This window comes from Gastrolobium bilobum, unplaced genomic scaffold, assembly GCF_033153095.1.
Source record: "Gastrolobium bilobum isolate Gb01-03AN ecotype WA unplaced genomic scaffold, APGP_CSIRO_Gbil_v1 utg36121, whole genome shotgun sequence".
Classification (NCBI taxonomy): Eukaryota; Viridiplantae; Streptophyta; class Magnoliopsida; order Fabales; family Fabaceae; genus Gastrolobium; species Gastrolobium bilobum.
This window is the reverse complement of record NW_026895271.1, coordinates 33,339-47,471: the sequence shown is the minus strand read 5'-3', so window position 1 is coordinate 47,471 and position 14,133 is coordinate 33,339. Positions and strand designations below refer to the sequence as shown.

Here is a 14,133-nt window from a genome sequence, read left to right as displayed (position 1 = left end):
AGTTCGAGCCCTGGGTTTGGAAAAAACGGATTGGGTAATGCTACCCCCGCAATGGACCGACAATGCACGGTTGTGATTAGTCTCACTCCAAAGGGGTGGGGATATCCTTGAGTACACTCAAAAAAAAAAAAAAAACATCCTCCCTCCGCCACCGTCCTCCGGCGATGGCCCAAGCTCCTCGCCGTTTGAAACGCCACCGGACGCGAAATCATTCATAAGAAGAACGTGGTTGTTTCGCAATGGTTGTTTCGGTTCATTTGGGCGAAGAAAGAACGTTTTGAGTTGGACCAACGGTAAGTAACTGTCTCTGGCGCCTATTTATTTAATTCCCATTCCGACAAATCTTTTCACATTTTCAACGAACTCTCTCTCTGTCTCTCTGTGAAATTCAGAGCAACGCATTCTCTTCATAGTTAGTGGCGGTGCTTTCTCTTTTGGAGGCGCCGCTACTAAAACTTACTTGAAGATTATAATAATAATATCTAGAGTTTGTGTTGTGTGTGATTAATGCTGCAAATGCATGCATGGCTGATCCAAGGTTCAATGTTCCTTTTCATGAGTCATCATTTGACGCTCCACCTTCCCCAAACTTTTTCGATTTCGATTTGTCCAATACTTCACTGCCCCAATTACAACAAACTCATCAACATGATGGATTTCAACAGGGTGGTAGTAATAATGATGATGATCATCATAACTATTCTGAATTTGATCCAATGATTCAAGATCACACTGTTCACAATAGTAGTTTCCACTATGGTGGAGGAGGAGGGAACTTTGAAGCGGGTGGTTCATCATCACAAATGCATGGGGTTGGGGTTCAAAGTCAACATGCAAATGAGAATTTAGGAGGGGGTTCACAGATTCCTAACAATCAAGTGCTCACACTTGAGTATTGGCCCGTGCCACCAGCCCCATTTTTTTGTAGTTGCTGTCATGTTCTTAGAGAAATTGTTCATACTAATGGTTGGTTATAGCTTTTTAACACTGTCAACAAAATTTTAATCATTTAATACCCCACCATTCTGTTGTTTTGCTTTTCTTTCTCTTATTCTTTGATTTGATGTATATTTGAATGCTATGTAGGTATTAAGTTCGAAAAGCTTGAGATTCACGGAAGGCTCGGGATTATTAGCCATGTAATTCACCATAAGAATATCAGCAGGGGTTCTTCAAGCAACCCTCAATATGAAATGATTGAGTACGTTCTCTAGTTCTTGATACTACTTTTGTTTTTTGTGGTGATTTGCTTTTGAATTACTATAAAAACCATTTCTGGCTTAAGAGATGTGCTTTTATTTGCCTGTCATTTGATGATGTCTTCGACTTGTCGAAAACAAAGTTTTATTTTAATAAACTTTGGGAATTACTTTTCTCATGTTACATAAACAAAATATTATCTCCTACACTCACATTTCTCAAATGGGTCCCACAAGATTTTTTCTCTCTCACCTTTAACTTTTTTCTATCTCCTACTTTTTGTTTGAACGTGAGATAGTACTTCTCTTATACAACATAAGAGAAGTATTACCCATAAACTTTTATGCATCTGAATAAAATTCTTGGATTCAAAGGTGTTAGGCGTTGGGCTCTCCACTAGCATTCTCAAACTTCTTACTTTTTCTTTTTGGTGTTTTATCAGTTTTTCCCAGAGAAACATTGAAGAAGTGAAGCAATTCCTAATCCAGTATTGTATGGGGCAAAGTTCAGCAGGCTACTTTATTATGCAAGATCCGATGTCTGTCTATTATGATGCCCTCTGCACTGGACTGGATTGGACGGAAGATATAAATGATGACTTTGTTGATTTGAATCCAACAGGTTGGTTTTCATCTCTTTGTCATGGTTTTTTTTTTTTCTTCAATTACCATTATAAGAATTTCATTCTTCAATAGAGCCTGCATTGTGGTATTTATGTGACTCACAAAGGAAACAAGGAAAAAACAAAAAACTTTTGTATGATGGGTTTATCATCAATATCATTTTTTTCTTTTGTTCTGTTATGGTGGTATTTTTATTCATATTCAGAATATTATGCTTAGTCTCAATTGTTATGTTTGTAGCATCAATTGCTGATGACACGGAACAAGAAGCTGACAATGAAAGGGCTGCTAAATTACCCATATCAGCACAGGTTATACTTTTTGTTTTCTTCTTTCTCTCCACTCTATTTGCTGCTTCAATCTATTTATCTTTGAAATCTTAAAATTTCAGAAGTCAAAATGATATATAATGTAAATTCAAGAAGTGTTGAGTGTTTTGATATTTTTTTTTTTTCTGGCAAATATTATAATTTTGACTCGTTATCTTATTGTATTGTGTGCACATTGCACAGAGGGAGAGAGCCGCAAAGATGCAATTGAGTGATTTAAGCGATTACTTTCATCTACCTATTGATGAAGCAGCAAGGAAAGTGAATTTATCTGCCACTGTTGTGAAGAAAATTTGCCGTAAGGCAGGATTAGCACGATGGCCTCACAGAAAGGTTCAGTGCTGAAAACTTTTTTTGTTTTTTTTGCTTTTTGATTTTGCTATGAATCTACCCTTTGCTGATTCATGTTTCATGTGTCTCCCAACATGAGCACAGGTCAAAAGCGTTTGGAAGCAAATCACAATACTCAGAAGAACAATATTAGAATCAGAAGATGAAGAGTCAAGGGAAAACACTCAAGCGGAAATTAACAGACTTGAACTAGATATGATCCAGCATTGTGGTGGAATTGCACCAACTGCATTAAATCTTGAAAACTTGGACATATAGATTGTTATGGAGAGGAGGCTAACCTTATTCTTTTAATTAGTTTATAACTTTATTTTTGTACCGTAAGTCTTTTGTAACCTATAGAATATTGATATTACTTACTCCATTTTTTGTTAGACTTTCTTTGTTGTTTACATTTGAGTTAGGCTTTGTGGGTGGTGATGATGTTCATTTTGTAATTTTTTTGTAACTGCTACTTTTAGACATATATGGGTGGTGATGATGTGGATATTGTTATTTTTTTGCAACTGATACTTCTAGACATATATTTTGGTTAGTCTGATATTGTATTTTGTTTCATGTGCATAGAAGTGGCAAGAAACCATTAGCCCATTCAAACTTTGACCATTTGTCAGTTTATTTAACAAATAAATCATTAGCTGCTGGAGACAAAAGGAAGCAGTTAAGAGTTCAATCTCAAATTCTCTCTATCCGAAAGTATCATCTAATGAGTAGCTAAAATTTATTTTGGAATGAGTTATATAAACACTTGCCCTGCTACTTTCATTTTGAGAGGCACATCATTATGATTATGCATTGCAAGTTGCAACGGTCACGATGGCTTTCCATTGGTATAGGATTAAAAGCAATCATCGGCTCAGTTTGGTTATTGCAAGTGATTATGGACTGCAAGTTAATAATTCATGACTCAAATGGTTTGTGGCTGAATGATTATTGTTCCTCTCACTTTTTCTGTGCATATTGAAATCATATGCAAATATGGATGATACAATCAATCGCACAGAATGAATACAAAATATTTCAAAACATTTTATTTTTTTTAGAGTTTCGATGTGAGAGAAAAATCACAGAGAAGTCTTTTTTATCTGATTTCCTTCCATACTTGTAAACCATGACTGATCATGATGAATCATGCATATCGGCGGTGAAGAGTCATGCCTGTTCGACGGTGAAAAATCATATATGTTCACCCGTGAATAGTTATGTCTGTTCAACTGTCAAAAGACACATCTCTTTACACCCAACTTCTTATTCATAACATTTGAATTTTATAAGAATTCCAACAGTTTCGTGCAATGAAAAGCATCATTTAATTGTTGCAAGTGATGAGCTTTGATGAGCATGTTGGAATGGGTAGTTTTTAGTGAGTTGTTCATTTTGGCTTTGAGTGCAGAGTTGTACAGAACGAGTTGTGTAATTTTTCCAATTATTCCATCTAGTGTTCTGCACAGCTTCTGTTAATTTGGTGAAACTCTGCCTCAAGAATCTCACATTTCTCTTCTCTCAGTTTTGGGACAGTGTACAAAAATAGTTGTGAAATTGTTTCTCTCAATTATTTCTTGTTAGAATCGCTACCAGGTGAATAGCAATCATGGCATTCTTTGATCGGATCAGGACTAATGATTTTACTCTCTTCAATTGAGTTCTTTTTAGGGTAATGAGTTGTGAAATTGTTCCAAGTATTTCATCCTTGTTCTACGTAGTATCCCAGCACCTAACTTCGTGACCTCTGCTGGATTCAGTATACTCAAATTTTCTCATTTTTTGATTTTATACATTCTCAACTGGCGTGTACGAAATGAGTTGTGAAATTGTTCTCAATTATTTTATCTGAGTCTTAGGATAATTTGGTAATTTACCACATCTATTCTCTTTTTTGGATTTTAGACATTCTCAATTGATGTTAGACATTCATTACTTACTTGTCTATGATTTGCAACCGCTTGAAAGTGCATATTGGCATATTGAAATAGGAAGAAAAGTTGTGTCTTATCCTAGTGTATTGTGTCTGGTCATAAAGGAACAGGAAAATGGGTGCGCAAGAGCAAGCAAGAAAAAAATGAAATAAAGAATATACCAGGTGCCCAAACTGTGTGATCCAGTATCTTCTGATAAGAATCTAGGGAAAATAGACAGTGTTAGCACATATATAAGGAACAAATCAAGTGCATAATCAATGTTTTCCAACACCAATTGCATGTTTCCTTTGCGCTCTATTTGTTTTGCATCATCCTCAACCTGGAAAAATCATAATCATAAGCATAGAGAAACAGTTTTGGATCCTTCGGATGCTGCGTTTAAACGGTAGTACTCCACTTTTGGTAATTTTGGAAAGACATAGGCATAGAGAAGAACGCAAAGAAGCTCAAAGAATGTTGATATAGCAAAGAACAGAACTGCAGGTGCAGTATAATGATAAGTGATTAGTAACTAAATTGTATGAGTCTGTACAACACTCATAATTGTATATAGTTCAATGACAGTAAACAAGAACTGGAACAACTTGTGAGGTATTAAAAAGGGCAAACCCCAATGCACATGGCTCCTCAACTTGCGAGGATAGGAATGAATGAGTCGATTATATCCATCCTTATTCTTATATTTCAGCAAAGAGTCTGTTTGCAAAACTCGAACTGTGACCTTCCCATAAAAAAAAACAACTCACCTTCTAAGAGTGTGAGTTAACATGATACTGAAAGAATTAATTCCACAATGTTATAGGAACTACAATCCAATTTCATTTATATTGCAAGGAAAACAGCCATAATCTTCAATAAGACACATAATCATGAATATCTTCATGAATTGTGGGAAAATAGAGTTGAAAAATCTAGTTTCAAACTTATTCCTGACAAAATTGACAGAACACAAATAGAGCCAAGTAATACTAGTATAGAAGCTAAAATTGTTTCCATATTAACCAGTAATTCAGATAAACTCTGAATTATCAGATGCTTCAATGTTAAGCACTGGAGAGTTGAACTTACTAGCTCCTTTGCGAAGACCATTGATACGAACCGACCCAAAAATACAAGCTTACAACGATCAACAAAGGAAACAATTGTCTGAATATTCAACTCTAAATATATTTAACAGTGACAATTACAAACAGAGACACTTGCAGAAAAAAGAAGATTACAATGAAACCAAATGGAAATTAACAATGCCCAGAAAATTAAAGGATAGGTGTGAGACAGTTGGAGAGGTCTCACTCTCCCAAGTTCCATTCCCAACAATATTCCAGATCCTTCTCACGTCCTTGCCCTCCACTATTTATTCAGCATTTCCCTCCATTTCTTGCTAACAGTTGTCTGTTTTTAGTCACACCTAACAACCCATATGCTGACTCAACTCAATGGCTTTCCCTAAAGTGCCCTTAAGGGTGGTATCGTATCAACCATCCTCAGAATTCTCAAATGCTGCTTTTGTAATTAACCTCAAAGCAGATGTTAGTGCACCCGATGCTGCTAAACCAGCAAGGAAAGACTGCAGCAATAAAACCATACAAAATAAATGCATATGTAGAAGGAATTATCTAAAACTTCATGGTAATTCAAAAGCTGATTCTGACCTGCATGAATTCCGTCTTGTGCATTAGCATCTGCTATTCCAAATGCACCACTAATTGTGCATATACCAATGAAAGTTCCAAGGCCTCCTTTACCAGATGTTGCTCAATCCAACTATGGCAGATTAATAGGTAAAAACAAAACCAAAAGTCAAAACCACATCATCCTAAAGGAATCAAATTTTACAAACAAGTGAACAGAACTTACAACCAACACCAACAAAGTGCTTATGATATACAAGAGTAAGCACCCTAGAAAGGTGGTATTTCTGCACAAGGAGAAAAGGAAATTAAAAAATTTCCGTGCGAAGGAAATCCTGTTATATAAGTTACAACAATAACAACATCTGAGAACCACAAAATTGAAGATGCATATGGACTAAAATAAATAAATATGATCCTTAGAATATGTATGTACTAGAGTGTAAGAAGATCTAGCAAGGGGCGAACCGGAGCAGTGGTAAAACTGTTCCTTCATGACTGAAAGGTCATGAGTTCGAATCCAGGAAACAGCCTCTTTGCCCTTATGCAAAGGTAAGGCTGCGTACAAGGATTTCCTCCCCCCCACACTCGCTAGTCGGGTTTAATGAGGAGTGGTTTTTTGGTTTAATACTGAAATTTATTGTTCAGAAGGTTTAGTAATTTCAAATTCACAAACTGACTTGTAAGTAATGGTACTACACCAGAGGAATGAATGAGTAGCCAAATCAACTGAAGAATGCATCAGAATGTATATAATTACCTGAAACAAGTGAACATAGTAATCTTCTATTGTTAGTATACTGTTCCACGCAAAAGACACCCATTCCAAAGAAGCGAGCAATAGCATACCACTATTGCAGCATTTTTTCCCTGTTAATGGCAAAGAAAGGAAATGAAGTAATAATGAACGTTTATGTTCCTGAATTAAAGTAAAAACCAGTGACAATTAAGAACACAAACCTCAAGACGCGTTGGAGGTTCACTGTTACCATTGCTGCCTTAGATGCTTAATTCTCTTTAATCAAGCTCTACAAGAAGGTAGCAAAACCTTAGCCAAGGGCTTAATGTGACAGAATAGCATCTATGACTTCAATTTGTATATTAACAACGGGTAACCCTGCCATGCACCGTTCAAGTAATTAATTCACACCACACACATAAAAGGAAAGAAAAGAACAATAAAAAGAAAATACAATAAGTGACGTCATGATAATTTTGACCCTAGTATATTAATAAAATTGTCTACCATATTCATGATAATTCACCACTATAATAATAAATTCTTGCACGACCCAGGAAACGAAACTAGCAATAAATCATTCATTTAGGCAATACAATATGCACCTACATACGCCCTAGCAAGTGATATTATGAACCCACAAAAATCTTAACTTGTGCTAAGCGATAACCTTTTTATGGAAAACCCACTTGAGAAAAATTCAAATATATTCAATCACAGAAGTAGAGAAGCCAATAAGATAAGAATGCAGGAGAGATAAGAAGAAACAGAGAAATCAAAAAGATAAGAAAGCAAAAACCAAAAGAAGACTTCCTTTTTTTCAATGGGTTAGGCGCGTTTCCTTCACGCGCGCGAAAGTTTTATTTCTGGTAGGGTTTTTTCTTCGTTGATTTTTGCTGGTGCCATGGGAGATCCGATGGAGATTAGGAACGAGACTTTGTCCATGATAAGACGAAGTACTAAGCGTACCAAAAGTGGTGATGAGATTCCAATCGTAGATCGTATGCGAGTCTCCATCAAGGAATTTCAGAAGGGAGAGGCTAGGTCTGCGAAGCCGCGATCGTTTGCTGAAGTCACTGGGGTGGAGCACGGGGTGTTGGGAGAGGCCACTCCATGGCTAACTGAGGAGGAAGAGCCTGAGGAGGAGCCCCTGGATCCGAATCTAGGGGCGATCTCTGAATGGGGCTTTCAAACAATTGTGAGGGAGGACGGATCGGTAGAGATCAGGAGTAATAAGGAAGCGAAAGCTCGTATGAGGCAGCGCTGGAAGAATGCCCTGATTGTGAAGCTCCTTGGCAAGAAAATTGGGGTAGGATTCATGAAGAAGAAGCTGGAATCATTCTGGGCAAGGGCAGGTAGCATCACTGTCGCTGGTTTAGGGAATGAGTTTTTTTCCGTGCGTTTCACTAGTTTGGAGGATTTAAACTTGGCCATCACTGGAGGACCGTGGGTAATCTTTGGGCATTATCTAGCTACTAGGAAATGGGAGCCATGTTTTGATCCAGAACATGCTAACATCCATAAGGTAGCTGCCTGGGTAAGACTTCCGGGAATTCCTCAGGAGTACTGTGAGTATCCTTTCCTCAGTCAATTAGGGACAGTAATTGGTAAAGTCCTAAAAGTAGACAAGACTACTTCAACTGGTGATCGGGCACGATTTGCTAGGGTGTGTATTGAAATTGATTTGGCTAAGCCTCTAAGAGGAGAGTATATTTTGGATGGGTGTCTGAAGAAGGTAAAATATGAGGGGCTGTTTCTGATATGCTTGAGATGTGGTCGTTATGGTCACAATTCGGACTCATGCCCTGACTTTGCTAAACCAGTCCCTATGGCAAACCCTGTTCCAGTTCCTGAACAGCCAGTTGATATTCCTGGGGTGCAAGGGGTAGGACCGTGGATGGTGGTGCAATGTAGGAAGAAAGGTGGCCAGGGTACCAAGAAGGCTGAAGTAAGCTCTAATAGATCTTTTGGGGAGGATTTATCCAACAAGAACTCTAAGGTAGCTTCTAAGAAAGGTGTGTCAGTGATCAATTCTTAGAAGAGTATGCCTGTTAATGTGCCTACTGTGGTGCCCCTTTTCAGTTTGGTGAATAAGGAAAATCTTTCCTTGGAGAGTGAGACTCTGCTTCAAGACCAGGGAATGAAATTCTCAGCAAAGGCAGATATGCCAGTTAGGAAACCTGTAGGATCAAAGCCTTCGGTGGCTAGTAGTAGAAAGTTGGCTTCCAAGGCGTATGCAATTAAGGGCAAGGGGGTAACCCAACCTATAGCTCCTGTTGTAGCAGACAGTAGCAGCTCATTCTTGAGGGAGCCTACTATGGATTATTCTCAGGGTCCTGTGGAGATGCAGAAAGGAAAGTTTTGGGGAGATTCGATGATGCCAGTGGATGCATCCTTGGTGAAGCCTGACTCTAACCAATCAGAAGCTCTAAGGCACTCTGCCCTGTTGTTGGAGGAGATTACTTTGAAGGACCCAGACCCTCCTGATGCTGTTTTTAGTGTGACTACTAGTAAGATTGGAACTCAATCAGGTATGGAGGTTGATCTGGCTATTTCTTCTTCGGATTTAGTTTTGAATTGTGTGAATTCTGATGTTTCTATAGAAGAGAGTAGTCAAGATAATTAGGATGCTGAACATGGTACGTTTGGGGAAAGTAGCAAGAACTTAGGAATCTTGCATCATCCTAACCTATCCTTATGAATATTTTGACTTGGAATTGTAGAGGTGCTGTAAATAACAAGTTCAAGAGCACCTTTAACAGGTTTAGGAAAAAATATGGGGTTGGTGTGGCTGCTATTTTGGAGCCAAGGGTGAGTGGTGATAAGGCTGTTAATATAATTAGGAGGCTTGGATTTACTAATTATATTATCTCTGATGCTAAAGGCTTTGCTGGAGGCATATGGATCTTATGGGATCCTTTGGATGTACATATTTCTCTGATTAGGAAAGATGATCAGTTTGTTCATGCTTGGGTGGAATTTCCAGATAAGAGAGGTTTTTATTGGACTACTGTGTATGCTAGTCCAAAAGAGGATATGAGGTTTTTTCTTTGGGAAGATTTGAAACACCTTGGTAGGAACATGAATGATCCCTGGATGTTGTCAGGTGATTTTAATGAGATAGCGTCTGCTTCTGAAAAAAGAGGAGGTGCTCCAGTTGATCTTAGAAGGTGTAACAGATTTAACAATGTGTTGAACTCATGTGGTGTTATGGATTTAGGGGGAGGAGGTAACAGGTTTACATGGAAAGGGCCCAAGTTTCTTCACTTGAAAAGGATTTTTAAAAGGCTGGATCGTGCTGTTGCTAATGAGCTGTGGAGAAATTGTTTTGATCTAGCTGATGATGTGACCCTTCCTAGGATGTTCTCAGATCATTGTCCTGTGTTAATCCGATTGGAGATAGTTGAATCAGCTTGGAGGGAGAGACCCTTCAGGTTTCTTGCTGCTTGGCAGAAGGATCCAAGGTTTAGCCTATTTCTAAATTCTAACTGGGATTCTACTTCTAAACTTCAAGATAGTCTGCAGTCTCTTATTCCTCAGGTGAAGGTTTGGAACAGAGAAGTGTTTGGTTTCATTGAGCATAGGAAAAATAGGGTGACTGCTAGGCGGGAGGGTATTCAAAGGCTGTCTAACTCTACAGGGCATAGTCACTTAGAAGACCTGGAGGGAAAATTGAGAAAAGAGCTAGCTGAGATCCTGGATCATGAAGAGCAAATCTGGTTTCAGAAATCAAGGGGTGACTGGATCAAGGATGGAGATAGGAATACCCGTTTCTATCACACAAGTACTTTAATCCGTAGGAAAAAAAATAAGGTCATTAAGCTTCAAAATAATTGTGGAGGTTGGGTGACTGGTGAGGAAGATCTGATTGAGTTAGCCAGAGACTACTTTCAGAATCTGTTCAAGGAGGAGAGGTCTATGCCAAGCTGGTTTCAAACCTGTTCCACTTGGCCTGTTATCAGTTTGGACCAGAAACTGCTTCTATCTTTAGAGGTTACTGTTAAGGAGATCAAGGAGGCCTTTTTCCAAATGCCTTCTTTGAGAGCTCCAGGGCCAGATGGTTTTCCTGCCTTGTTTTTTCATAAAAATTGGGGGTTGCTAAGACATCAGATTTTTGGTTGTATGAAGTTTTATCTGCAGCATCCAGATCAGATAAGGGAGATTAATCACACTCTGATTGCCCTCATTCCTAAGGTAGATAGGCCCTGTTCGATGAAACAATTTAGACCTATTGCTCTATGCAATTCTATCTACAAAGGTTTGAGTAAGATTCTGGCAAAAAAAATTAAAACCTCTCCTAGGTGACCTCATTTCACCTAATCAGGTCAGTTTTGTCCCTAAAAGACACATTCAGGATAATATTATCATAGTTCAGGAACTTATCCATGCTATGCACAGGATGAATGGAAAGAAAAGTTTCTTCTCTATGAAGATTGATTTGGAGAAAGCTTATGATAAGCTTGATTGGAGGTTTATCAAATCTGTTTTGGAAGACTTGAACCTGCCTGGTGACTTCACTGATGCCATTATGGGATGTGTAACCAGTCCTTACCTTGAAGTGCTGTGGAATGGAGCTAGAACTCCTGGGTTTTATTCGCAGAGGGGTATAAGGCAAGGGGATCCCCTATCCCCTTACCTTTTTGTTCTCTGTATGGAGAATCTCACACATTTGATCTTGGATGAGGTGGGGAATAAGAAGTGGCTTCCTATTAGAGCTGGCAGAAATGGTCCCTATATTTCACACTTGCTCTTTGCAGATGACATTGTTCTCTTTGCAGAGGCTTCTATCAGTCAATTGGAGTGTATAACTGGCTGTTTGGAGAAATTTGCTAATATGTCTGGCCAGAGTGTTAGCTTAGAGAAATCCTGCATCTTCTTTTCTAAGAATGTTGGACATGAAGCAGAAGAATTAATTTCTAGGGTCAGTGGATTTAAGAAAGTTAGGAATGTTGGTCGTTATTTGGGAGCACTTATGAGGCATGTAACATCCCCGTCTCGAGCCGGTTCAATTAACATACACATGATATAAACAGAAACAGCGGAAGACTTAACTTACGAAAATATGAGCTAACTTTTTCTTTTTCTAACTTAATTCTTACTCGGCGTAAACGAAAATCGGGCAGAGTTTCCTCTATAAATCGGACAACTGGGGATTTTCCAATCCCACTCAGAAGCATTTCCTGATAAACAGTTTATACAACATATCAATTCAGAAATACCAGATATCCAAATATAATCGAATACCCATACATGGGCGCATGCATAACATGGCTCCGTGCCACTAAATCTAACAGCATGCCATCAAAACATAAACCTATCTGAATACTACATCATCATATAACGTTCCTGAATACTCAAATGTACATGCATCAAACTGACAGACATGTACAAAACATATACAGGCCATATACAAAATAAAGGATCAATATCATGATCCATCAAATGCGAAAATACTAAAATACATCAAACACTCCAAAAAGGTAGCAGCCTACAGCCACTCAAAATCCGGTCTGTCAACTGCCTCAGCCACGTGTCGTGTCCCTGCCTAGTGAGGACTCACCGGAAATCTGGGCACCTGAAAATGTGTCCCCAAGGAGGGGTGAGATTACAAATCCCAATAAGCTCCAGGTTTATAGAGAATTCTCCATACCCCTGGCTCACTCCTGCATGAAAGTCAGATCAGAGTATACAAATACAACATATAACAGATATCATAACAGAACAGAGCATATATCCATATCATATCAGAGATGTGCGCCGTCATTCCCAAGGGAGGACCCCAAGCGGAAATCAACGCACGTGTTCCCGAGGGAGGACCCCAAAGCGGAACCAGACATATCAGAGGAGTACACCATCAGTCCCGAGGGAGGACCCCAAAGCGGACGTCCGGGTACTATACAATCAATGGCCAGAGATTGTTACAGAAATCAAATTACAGAAGTCATATCAGAGCAAAACATATCATGTTATCAAATAACTCTATATGAATGCATCTATACAAGGCATCTAAATCACAGTCATACAGTCCAACCATAGTTCACTAACCATGGTGGAGCACTCAAGCAAGAAAAGACTCCTTAAACATAGAGCTTACCTCTTGAAGCTTTACCAATACGCTTACTTGTGGAACAAGTTACTTTTATCGCTTCAAGAGATTTCCGATCCTTCTCAATCCCTAGGCACACCTAGAGAATAATTTACAATGCATCAATAAAATGATGCAATACCATAATTATTTCATAAGCATACATTTTATCGCTTATTTTCCTTTCTTTGCATTTTTGCCAATCCTATGCCAATACACAAGTCTAGACCTCTTTATAACCGTTGGTGTTCTTTAATTTAATCAACCATTCCCTTAGGAATTTTCAACATAAATCATGCTATTTTTCTTCAAAACTCATCACCTTTATACAATTTATTACAACACATTTTATTTAAAATAAAATGTACAAAATATATCCCTAAATACCCTATAGGTCGAATCCTACAAGGGGAATTTCCAAAGATCCTTCTCTTTTACAATGCATTTTCGTTACTTCATTACAACTTGCAAACACCTAGGAATGCTTCCACTAAATTCCTATTTTGAGTTTAGACACCAAGTCCTTTTTACTTAGGCATTCTTACTAACTCATCCATTTTCACTCATTTCCAACACACTATACCTTCACAATACATAATATAATTTTTTCCACAATAACTCCTACTCACTCCATGATGGCCGAAACCTAGGAGGAAGATGCAATAGGACTTTTAAATTTTTATATCACATGTGGATGCTTACTCAACACTATAACTTCCTAAACAACAATAATCCATCATAAATTTCACATTCTAACATCAATTATTTCCCAACAAAATATGCTCATCAATTTCATAACTTAAATCATCAAAATAATATCATGGAAATAGAGGTTTCTTACCTCTAAACACTTGTACAAAGCCTAGAGAGCAATCTCCAAGCCAAGCTCCATCCAAAAACTCACTTTTTCTCCTCCAATGAATAGTAACTCGAAAATGAGAGGAGGAATAACTCTTCACACACTCAACAAAACCTCAAATTGATGGTTGGAATGGATTCATTGGGTGTTTTACAAGCAATTTCATGTGGTGGGTCTTTGGATTTGGTGTAGAAATGATGGAGAATCAAGGAGAAGAAATTCAAAACCCTACCCCCCCTTCTCCAATGGTGCAGCTCGGTTTTTGAGAGGGTGAGAGGAGAGAGAAACTGATTTGGGATAATGAGACTAAGTCACTTATAAGGCTAGCACATGTGGCCTTTTTTAACAGATGTTTTTCTATCGCGTATTTTAACTTAAATTGACCCGGAACTAACTT

General features: G+C 38.2%; 1 protein-coding gene and 1 pseudogene across 1 annotated transcript; one reads left to right on the top strand and one right to left on the bottom strand.

The window, feature by feature from the left end:
- Positions 1-524: 524 nt before the first annotated feature.
- LOC133303094 (uncharacterized) lies at positions 525-2,761 on the top strand. Its single transcript, XM_061502958.1, has 6 exons — positions 525-966; positions 1,087-1,201; positions 1,643-1,821; positions 2,064-2,134; positions 2,336-2,485; positions 2,588-2,761. The coding sequence occupies exons 1-6, from the start codon at positions 525-527 to the stop codon at positions 2,759-2,761; spliced, it is 1,131 nt and encodes a 376-aa protein (XP_061358942.1).
- A 376-nt stretch (positions 2,762-3,137) lies between these two features.
- Positions 3,138-12,978, bottom strand: LOC133303085 (equilibrative nucleotide transporter 3-like; annotated as a pseudogene).
- Between the last annotated feature and the right edge of the window lie 1,155 nt (positions 12,979-14,133).